The following is an 11734-nucleotide window of genomic DNA, read 5'->3' as shown; positions in this document are numbered from 1 at the left end:
TTTCTCGCTCTGTTTCCATCCCCAAATGACTCACTTCGTTGCTAAGCTTAGTTATCAAAAGGAGGTTATAAAGTTGCTTTTAAAGAAGAGAGAATTTAGAAATAAGAGAATATGAGAAATCTCAGCTCCATTAGAGACTGAGGCAGAGTATTGTATTTATACTGAAAATAAGAAATAGGCTTAGTCATTTACAGTACAATACGTAGCAAAACAAATCCTAAGAGAAAGAATAATTTGTACATCATTTCTAACAGAATGCAAAACACTATTGATTGCTTCTTTGAAGACCACAAGACAAGTGTATCACCTAAGAAAATGCAGTACCCTCCAATAGATCTGCGATCATCAGGCAACAGGCCCAATCGGCATCAGAATAGCCAATCAAAGCAAGTCTATCACTATGTGAGATGTGCAAACCATGATGGATGGTCCCTTTTAGATATCGCATGATTCTTTTTACAACACTCCAGTGGGCTATAGTTGGGCTTTCTAGGAGTTGGCTCAACTTATTTACAGTGAAGGAGATGTCTGGCCTTGTATGAATGAGGTACTGTAATGCTCCTATCACACTTCTGTATATAGTTGGATTAAGAAGTGGTTCTCCATCATTAACTGGGATTGGTTTACCTGCTGTCATTGGCGTGGGGCATAGCTTAAGGTGTTTCATGTCAAATTTCTGTAATAATTCTGATATGTATTTCTCATGAGATAAATAAATTCCAATATCATCTTTGTAAGCTCCAATCCCAAGAAAGTAATGCAGTGGACCGAGATCTTTGGGGTCAAACACCTTGTTAAGTTTTGTAATAAACATCTCAAGTTCCTTTGAATCATTTCCTGTAACTATGATATCATCCATATAGATTAGCAATATGATGACATGCCGAGAGTGCTTCAACATGAAAAATTATGAATTTGTCTTAGAATTTTCAAAATTTCAATCAAGTAAGGTGTGTCTTAGCTTATTGAACTAGGCTCGGGGCGCTTGCTTGAGACCATAGAGTAACTTATTTAATTTGGAGACATAGTCAAGCTTCGTTGGTTATTCAAATCCCTGTGGCTGTGACATGTAAGCAGCCTCATCAATGGTGCCATTTAAGAAGGCATTATTGATATCTAGCTAATGAACATCCAATTTTTTGCTACTGCAATAGTGAGAACAATCCTCACAGTGGAGGCTTTTATGACTAGACTGAATGTTTAACCAAATTCAACTCTAGGTCTTTGATGAAATCCCTTAGCAACTAAGCGGGCTTTGTAACACTAAAAAGAACCATATGCATTATGTTTGACTTTAAACACCCACTTGTTGCCAACAATGTTGTAGTGAGGAGAGTTGGGAACCAAAGTCCATGTTTGATTGTTGTGTAAGGCAATGATCTCTTCTGCCATGGAATTTGTCCACTCCTCATGTGAAGGGCACTCTCAACCAAGGAAGGTTCATCATCGTCAAAAGTAGGCCACTGAGATTGACCAAGAAAGACACAGGCTTGAACACCCCGACCTTAGCTCGAGTGACCATGGGATGCGTAGGCCGAGAGGGAGCAATAGAAGGAGATGGGGGACTTGCATCATGACACTAAACTCAAGTTGAATCAAGAGCAACAATTACAGGTGAGCCAAAATCAACATGTGAGTTAGAGGAGTCTACCTGATGTGAGGAAGAAGATGCAGCAAGTGGGACGGATGGTGCTGGACAGTACTGTGCAGGAGAGTCTGAATCTGAAGGAGGAGTAGTAGTAACAAATGGTGAGACTTAAGGAAGGACAGACCAAGACTGAGGTGACAAAACTGGAATGACATACTCCGACTGATAGTTATTGAGGAACCCATGCTGAAATGGAAACTCAGACTCATTGAATACCACATTATAATAAATGTAGATACGTCCATGTGGGCACAAGCAATGATAGCCTTTGTGAACATCATTGTAGCCTAAGTTAACACACTTAATTGAGTGAAATTTAAATTTGTGGGATTGATACGCCCTGAGACAAGGAAAATAAGCCACACAAAAAACTTTCAAGAAGATATAATCAGGTTTCTTAGAGTACAGAAGCTCATATGGGGTGAGTCCTTTGAGAATGGGACTTGGTAGCCTATTAATTAAGTATACAGAGGTGTGAAAAGCATCACACCAAAACTTACGAGGCATGTGCGCCTATGTAAGAATGGTAAGGCCCATTTCTACTATGTGACGATGTTTCCGCTCCACCTGACCATTTTGAGCGGAGGTGTGTGGACATGGATGTTGGAAAACAATACCACATGTATGAATAAGTTTGGTGAAAGCCTGGAACTCTCCACCCCAATCAGTGCGTAGTTTGTTAATGCGCCTATCAAATTGATTTTCCACCATGTTTTCTAACTGAACAAAAACTTCTAATGCATCTGATTTTGCCTTAAGGGGATAGAGCCAAGTATAGCAACTAAAGTCATCAACAAAGTGAATATAGTATATGAAATTAGTGTTAGACATAGTAGGGGTTGGACCCCAAATGTCAGTATGAATAAGCTCAAGTGTTGCAGTGGCTCTATTAGTTGAACATGTATAAGGAAGTGCATGAGATTTCCCAAATTAACAAGCATTACAAAACTTTTGTTTTTCATTAAGGGGAATTTTTACATTGTTCATGGTAGGGGTGTTCATAAAACCGCCCACACCGCACAAACCGCCTACACCGCACCGCAATTTGCGGTTTGTATTTTTGCCAAACCGCGCGATGCGGTTTACGGTTTTAAATTTTATAAATGCGGTTCAAACCACACCGCACCGCATCATTATATATATTAACTTTTTTATATTATTTTTTTTAGTTCTACTACATTTAAAATTAATGCATAAATATTTATATAGTATACACAATATCTAGAAAAAAATATATAATGTTTCATAGGATGCTAACACATATTCTACTTCAATCTAAAGATATTCCTCTTTAATTAAAATAATATTTACTTTTATATTACATTTTTTTCTTTGTTATTAGTTTGTTATATTTTTATTGTTTTGCTTAAAGTTTATTAGCTTGTTGTATATTTAACTATTTTGTTAAACACTCTATGGTTATGAGATTTATTATGAATCTTTCTTAATTATAATATTTAATTGTTAAATTATTTGGCGATAGGTATAAACCGCCTACACCGCACCGCACCACACTGCATTTTTGCGGTGCGGTTTATGCGGCTTGAGGTCTATGCGGTGCGGGTTGCGGTTTGGAAAATTGTTCAAACCGCATATGCAGTGCGGTCCAAAAAATTAGAGAAAAATCGCACCACCTGCATCACGAACACCCCTAGTTCATGGTAAGAACTTTATTTAAAACAAGACTTGAGGGATGGCCCAAGCGTTGATGCCAGGCATCTTTTTGGGAAGGAGAAAACACACTAACACTAGACTTAAACTTATGAGCAACCAAGGACACTGGACTTAAAGAAAATGCATGGCTAGAAGGAATTTCAAACTAATATAGGCCATCTTTAAGAGCTCAGCGCAGCACCACCATCCCTGATGCTAGATCCTTCACACAACAAACAACATAAAAGAATTCAACTGAGATATTGTTATCGGTAGTCAAATGTGAAACACTGATCAAAATTTTGGTACTAAGCATTTGAGTCAAATGTAATTTAAATGCACATGGAGAAGATAAATTCCCAGTATCAATGTTGGCAATAGAAAGTTGATTCCCATTACCAACAGTGACAACTTCCTTACCAACATACTCGGACTTGTGCGAAATCTTATCAACATCGGAGGTCATGTGGTTGCTCGCACTACTATCGTCATACCAGCTATCATCGGTAACAACCTCAGGTGAAGCAAGAAGGGCTGAGAAACTACATTTTTTTAGATTGGAGTCATGAGAGGGAGGTGAATCCATAAAATTGTCCTCAAATCTATTGTAGCAAACAGTTGTAGAATGCTCATATTGACCACACACCTGACATGTGGGTTTAGACCCATGACCACCACTTTGGCCGCTACCACGATTGACCCCACCACGAGAGGGAGGAGAGAAAGAACGACTGCTCAGAGAGAAACCAGAGCGCTTAGGACGCTGTGATGGAGGACCCTTATTATCAGGATTAGTAGAGGGAGAAGATGGTGGTGGATTTAGCAGCTTGGAAGAAGCTGAGAGGGTACCTAAGTGCTCGAGATGAATATCGTAGCTGAGCAGAATATGTTGAAGCTCTTGTCAGGAAATGAACGCTTTAGCTTCAATTTGAACCATAATGGGTAGATAGTCTACATCTAAACCCTTAAGAATGTTAGTCATAAGTTGACTGTCAGGATAGGGATTACCTGCCAAAGCAAGAGAATCAACCCAGGTTCGCTGCTGCTTCAAATAATCAGAAATACTGAGATGCCCTTTCCTCGTGGTTTGAAGCTTCATGCTAGTTTCGTCCATGTGAGCTTTAAAATGAGTGCCGCACAGAAGATCTAAAGCAGTACAAAGTTCGGCAAAGGAACGACAATCCATAACTTCAGAGGTGATGCCTTCAAACATCGACCCATTGTTATGATTGGCTAAATACAAAATGTAAGTGTTAAAATACAAGCTAGGTTTAAACACTTAGTGAATTTCACATAGTGAAGATGTGAAATTTGAATTTCAATTGTAGGCACTTTAAAAATGTGTTTTTGGGTCCAAAGTGATGCATGGAGGTATCTAAGGGTCCCCAAAGTTTTTGGTAGCATTTGGAGCATTTTTAGGACCTTTGGAGGGGTCCAAAGTTAGAGAGGGTGGTAATGTGTCGCCACCCAAGTGGCATAGCATTGCCTGATGCTTAGAGTTTAAAAAAAACCCTAGCAGGCAATGCATCGCCTGCATGTAGGTGATGCATCGCCTGCTTGCATGTAGGCAACACATCGCCTACTGGAGTCCATACAAGTTACGTAAATTGCTCTAAATGATGTGTTTACAAGCTTAATCCTATTGGTCAGACCTAATGATGGTGCCTACTCAATATAAGGGTCAAAATAGAGTTTTAGAAGACTTGATCACTCTCTCCAATATCTCTCTAACCTCTTTCTCTCTAGCTCTAGGAATCTCAAGTTTTTCTCCAATAACTTGTAACGCCCTAAACTCTAGGGACCGTTACGGTGTGCATTTTAAACAGTGCTAAACTCGCTAATCGAGTCATTTGGCCATAATCGTGCAACTAAGTATGATTAGCGGTTTAGGGTTAAAATTTTTGGTTAAGATATAACGTTTCACTAAAACATTTACCATATACATTGGGATCCCAAAAATATAATTTAAAGGTTTATTACAACAAAATATTTACAACAAGCTGAGACCCTAGTTCCTCTTTAAACCCTCGACCGTGGCGGTCGAGCAGCTGCATATGTACACATCGCCACCTAAGCTCTCCAACTCAAGGATGGTCCAACTTTCTTATAACTTTACCTGCACCACATAGCACCTGTGAGCCGAAGCCCAGCAAGAAAACTCAATATGCTCATGAACAAGTAATAACGTGTTACTAAGTCATAATAGGCATGCCTAGCAGTAATAACCCTACTCATGCATGCAAGCAGGTACAAATAAGTGTTTTTGAAGCCCTGCGCTCTGAGTAGATAACTAATAAGTCTCCCACTTTGAGGTAGATGACTAATAAGTCTCTCTGAGGTAGATGACTAATAAGTCATTCTTTGAACAGTTGACTAATAAGTCACTTTCTAAATAGATGACTGATAAGTCTATCTCGGTCAGATGATTGATAAGTCTATCTCGGTCAGATGACTGATAAGTCTATCTCGATCAGATGACTGATAAGTCTATCTCGATCAGATGACTGATAAGTCTATCTCAGTCAGATGACTAATAAGTCTATCTCTATTAGATGACTAATAAGTCTATCTCAGTCAGATGGCTGATAAGTCTATCTCGGAGGTCCCATACCCTCCCAGCCATGTGACGTGTAGGTCACCTTAGCCTTTTCGGCTTTGGCTCTAAGTAACTAGCCTTTAGACTAGACAAGTGCTTTTAGTTTTCATCGAACTTGAGGTCGGTCTAGCATTAATGCTCATGATGAGTCATTCAATGCAAATGTAGATTATATCTAATCTTTTTAGCTTGCGTTAAACACGCTAAAACTATCCTTGACTCATAAGTCAATGCCATATGACCAGTGCTCGGTACCACTGTCGAACTTGACTAGTAAATCACAGCTTCATAGTTAATACTGACACCATTGCCGATTCTGACTAATAAGTCAGTGCCATTCACAAGTGAGCAAGATTTGCTAAGCATTTGATATGCAATCAATGTCCACATTTAAACACTCAACATGCCTCAGTAATAACCATGCATGTCACATATGGGGTGTAGTTTTCTTACCTCTGGTTCGAGCGAGAAATACGTTAAGAATGACCCTTGAGAACGATCGATCCTTTGATTCTTTAACGGTCACCTAGTCATAACCAAATACAATCTCTGATTAATGAAATCAACAATAAAAGGGTCTTGACCTAAACCTCACTCCCGGGACCCCGAATTGTACCCAAACAGTGAGTAGATTCGATCCTGAGCCTTAGGAATTGAAACCCCGAGCCACCTTCAAAAGTGCCTAAAACAAGAATCTGGAAAAGCAGGGTAGCGCTGTAGCGCTACTCCCTAGCGCCCCAGCGCTATTGGCAAGGCTAAAAGCCCCCTGGCTAGCGTTGTAGCGCCCAATGATGGGCGTTGTAGAACTACAACCAGGCTGATCAGCCATGGCTTTTCCTTCCTATGATTCCTCCATTTCCATCCTTCAAAACAAGCTTCCAAACTCCATCCAAACCCCAAAATGAACCCAAAAACCATCCACACATGACCTATGCATCACAACCCAAGTAACCCTAGCCAAAAACTCCCATCAATTCCCAATATCCAACTCAAAATCCAGCTGAAACTCAGATAGAAAAACAGAGCAAGAACAAGAGTTTTAATGGCTAAAAACTCACCTCAATCTCAGTAACACACCTTCTTCAATGGTAAAGCATAACCCAAAACCCTCAAGGCTTGGTTCCCTAGCTTGGTTCCTCAAAAAGAGCTTCAAAAATCAAGAAGAAATGATGAGCGTGAGAAGGTGAAGGAGTGCTCTACTTTCTGCAGCCTTCTAAGCTTTAATGGATGATATATATCCTTTAGGGTCAAAAGACTAAAATTCCCCTAGGTTATTTAAAATCCTCTTAAGGCCACCAAGGGAAAAATTATCCTTTTGCGCCTATCTCGTTAATCATAATTAACGCCCTCCAATTCCCATTATTCTCAAATGCTAATAAATCACATCCCATTACCCTTCAATACCCGACAATGGTATAATCCTCAAATTACCCCAAGACTCACCCCGAGCCCCGAAATTAACCCCATTATGACTAGATCGATAACTTGCATTCACAGATCGTCTCATGTTGAATGGCTCGAACAAATCAACATTATAATGTGGTCTTATTCAAAATTCACCAACATGCATGAAAATATACAATTACGCCCTCAACGGGCCAAATTACCAAAATGCCCTTATAATGAAATGTGGACCCATATGCATGCTTTTATCATCATATAATAAAATAATTCACATAAACATGCATATAATAATTTAATGGCATAATAAATCAATTATGGCCCTCCCAGCCTCCTAATCAAGGTCCTAAACCTTATTAGGGATTTTGGTCATTACATAACTCATAAAGAAAGTGCTTGACTTTGTGAGTTTAAGGCTTGTTCAATCTCAATCCTCATGTTCTCCTACAAAAAGCCTCAAGCATATATGGTGGCTAGAAAATAGAGTATTAGGACAATGTTAAGAAACATGTTGATCTGTAATTTCTGTACGCAAGTATACGTAGTCGTGTCAAGTAGTAAATTCTGGAAGGACGGATATCGTCCCACAGAGGCTATCTCCCAAGTACCACTAATTGATTTTCAAATTCTATTTGGTTAATTAAAATTTAAGTGAACAATTAAAAATAAAAGAAATACTATAAACTACGAACCAAAATTAAAGAACTGGAAACAAAACAATGAATCACTACTTAAAAATCAATAATAAAAATTCTAGGAATTAATTTCATCAACTGTTCATTCTATTAATTTTAATAATCAATTCTAAATCTCTTCTTTCTATTCTAATAGCACGTTAATATAATCGATTCCTATTATTTTTCAAGATATAAAATCTCAATCTATATGTAGGTTTTCTACATTTATGTGATAAACTTGAACATATAAAAGGCATTAAACATGGAAACCTAATTACTACACAAGTCATACAAGTACTTTCGTCCAATATGCACCCTATGTTTATACAATGATAGCATATTCAATTCTCATCTTTCGAATTTTGAATCAAAACCATTAAATCAAGCAAATAGTAATCAAATATTTACTAGCATTAAACACACATCATATAGATTAGAATAGAAAAGAAGTATCAATAGAAAATCATAATAAAATTAAATAGAATCTCAGTGACTACATTAATTCCTAGATAAAAGAAATTAGTTCATAAATACCATGATGAAAATAAACTGAAAATAATTGTTCATAAAATTAATCTAAAGAATTCAGATGAAAAACAGAGAAAATACAAAATATAGCAGTCTCTTTTAATCTAGGGTTTTTAAAACTGAGACTCCTCCCCAAAATCGCAGAATAATGTTCCTTAAATAGTCTTCCAAGATTCCCAAGTGAATAGACCATTTTACCCTTCAAAAGTGGTTTAAAATCTGCAAAACGCGTTGATAAAGCTAGCTTTTGGGCGCTGTAGCGCTATTAACAGTGCCAAAATGCCTCAAAATTTGGTGCACTAGCACTGTAGCGCTATTATTGTAGCATTGTAGTGCTATTATTTAGTTCTTGATAGAGCTGTAGCGCTCGTTTTGTAGCGCTACTTCCAGAATAAAACGGAAACTCGTTTTAAACAGCCTGCAACGTCAGCTCATCGTATTTTGATCATAATTCCTTCGATATAACTCTGAATTGAATGATTCAAAAAGCTATGAAAATATAAGAGAAATATCTACAACTTATATTTCTAGAAGTGTTTCCAGAAAGTGAATAAATCATGGTCAAAATACGGCTCTCAGACTTGCGTTATAGAGCATAAACGACGTGTGTTGAGCATCTTCAATGTAGTATTTTCCACACATAATGTCTTGAAACTCCACAATCAACACGAAATCCGTCTTATTTATCATATTTAACATGTTTCTTCTCATTTCACTCCATATTATGTACTTGACCATTAAAACCTGAAACAAGAATAAATCTGCGCTAAACAATCCTAAATAACTAAAAACATAACATAAAACAATCTCTAAAACAAACCTAAAATGAACCTAACACGTGTATAAGCCTTGGATTTGTGGTTTTTCTTTGTTTTAAGGATTTTATCAAAGTGGTGGTTCTACAAGGGTTTTGAAGGCTCATCAAAGTTGAAGAAGATCATTCACCAACTTGGGTTTGCATAATCTTTCTCAATATTTATTTAGTCTGTCAATCCATTTTTTTTGGTAGATTCTAAATTTTGAGGTGGTGTTAACTCACTCTCCCCCAACACCCATAAAGCCAACCCATCAACAATTGGTCATGAACGATCCATTGTTCATACGCAGTGTTGACGATGCGATCAGAAGGAGAAGAATTAGTCTCAGTCGCAATGGTGGCCTTGGATCCACAAGGAGAAGTTGTGATGTTCCAACTTCAAAACAAAAGGCTGATTGAGGGTGTTGCTAAATTGAGGCGCCTGCACAACACTGCTGTAACACCCTGGATAGCCAAGACCATTATACTGTGTATTTTAAATAGTGTTGGACTTGCTAATCAAGTCATTTGGATATAAATGTGTAACTAAGGATAATTAATGGATTAGGGTTTAAATATTTTGATCATAGGAATAGTTGTTTTTATTAAAAGTTTAAGTTTGTACATGGGATCTCAAAAATAATTATTTACAAGGCATTTACAACTCTCAAAAGTAATTACAACGTAAGTCGACCTAAGCGGCAAAATCAAAATTTTGGCTCTAGTTGCTATCGATCCCTCGGCCGTGGCAGTCAAGCAGCTGAAAATGTACACACCACCCCTAAAGCTCTCACACTCATGGCAGGTGTAGCTTCCCCTTTCACTTACTTGCACCACATAGCACCCGTGAGCCAAGGCTCAGCAAGAAAACTTAAATTAATAGATTCAATGAGCAACAGAATATAAACAATAAGCTTAGCAATAATAATCTGCTCAAACAAGCACATAATCCAAGTTAACAATCAATGAGTTAGACAAGTGTAGACGACACTTCTGAATATTTAGGTGGCATTTGGGCTAAACAAGTGCATATCACACCCCGAGGTTTCCCTAGCCAAATGGCTTGCGTTCTGCACGCTTATTTCCGTCCCCAGAGCCCTTAGGCCAAGCTTTCAGATTAACATAATCAAACATATAGAGTTCATAACACACAATCAGATGCAGCATATACAAGCATGCCTAATAAAAAAATTACAATTATAACCACATTCATATCCATTAACAGGGGTTCGAGCCCCGATTACAACTAGGGTGCAGTTTTCTTACCTTGAGTCCCGAGCAGATAATGTAACATCCCAAATCCCCTAATGTGGCTTAGTGCCTGGATTAGGGGGTCGGGAGGCAATAATTGTGTGCTTGTGTGTTATGAGCATGTCAATATGTGAATTATAATATATTATAATTATGCTTGCATGTTTAGAAGTATTAAATATGCATGTGGGTCTGTTTCTTATTAGAATGGGATTTTCGTAATTTTGACTCGTTGAGGGTATAATTGTAAATAAGTGTATGATGATTGAGACCACATTATTATGTGGATATATTTGGGTTATTCGGCATGAGACGGTCCTAGCGAGCAAGTTAGCAGAATAGTCACAACGAGGTTAAATACCCGGCTCGGGGTGAGCCTAAGGGTATTTTAGTAATTTAACACATTATTGGGGTTTATTGGGTAATGGGAGATTAAATGATTATTGCTTGAAAATAGTTGGGATTTATTTGGATGTCTGGAGTTTGTTAGGAACTAGAGGGAATTGTGGTAATTGACCAAAATGCCTTGTGAGTATTGAAGAGGTAAGTTTTGGTTTGAGGGCAATCGGGTCTTTTGGCAGGCTTTGGCTGGACTTAGCCAAATTGGAAGGCTGTAGAGAATTAAGAAAAGCACTTAGAAATCAGAAGGAACACACACACACACACTCTCTCTCTCTCTCTCGTAACTCTTTCTCTCCCTCTTTGGTGATTTGTGGATGTTGTGATTTTTGAGGAAACAAGCTTGGGGATTGAAGGTTTGGTGTCTAGGATTGAGCTAAGGGAAACTTAGGACCATAATTAAGCCATTGGAGGTAAGAATTCATTCTGTTTTGAGTTTATTTTATAGTGGCTGAAGCTTTTTTTTTTAGAATTTTAGGCTTTGATGGATTCTGAGTTTTGGTTTAAATTTAAGTTGGTTAGTGGGTTATTTGTGATGTATATTGTATGTGTTAATGTTTTTGGGACTTAATTGGGGCTTTGGGGAAGCCTTGGGATGGTTTTGGAAGGGTTGGATTCAAGGGAAAAATCTGGGTTTCAGGTCGAGCCGCGACCCTATTCTTAGGTGTTGCAGCTCAGGTTGGACGAAGGAGAAGTAGCTGGGTTGCTGGGCTATTTAAGTCGCAGCACCGGTGAGGAGCGTTGCGGTGCTAAGTGCAGTTAGAGAGGGTTTTAGGCCCCTAACT

The 11734-nt window shown here is 38.2% G+C and overlaps 1 protein-coding gene across 1 annotated transcript; it reads right to left on the bottom strand.

Moving 5' to 3' along the window:
- Nucleotides 1-307: 307 nt before the first annotated feature.
- LOC133824262 (uncharacterized mitochondrial protein AtMg00810-like) lies at nucleotides 308-859 on the bottom strand. The gene has a single exon (XM_062257131.1). The coding sequence runs from the start codon at nucleotides 857-859 to the stop codon at nucleotides 308-310; it is 552 nt and encodes a 183-aa protein (XP_062113115.1).
- Nucleotides 860-11734: the final 10875 nt, after the last annotated feature.

Source organism: Humulus lupulus, chromosome 3 (genome assembly GCF_963169125.1).
Source record: "Humulus lupulus chromosome 3, drHumLupu1.1, whole genome shotgun sequence".
Lineage (NCBI taxonomy): Eukaryota > Viridiplantae > Streptophyta > Magnoliopsida > Rosales > Cannabaceae > Humulus > Humulus lupulus.
This window is presented reverse-complemented; position numbering and strand designations above follow the sequence as displayed.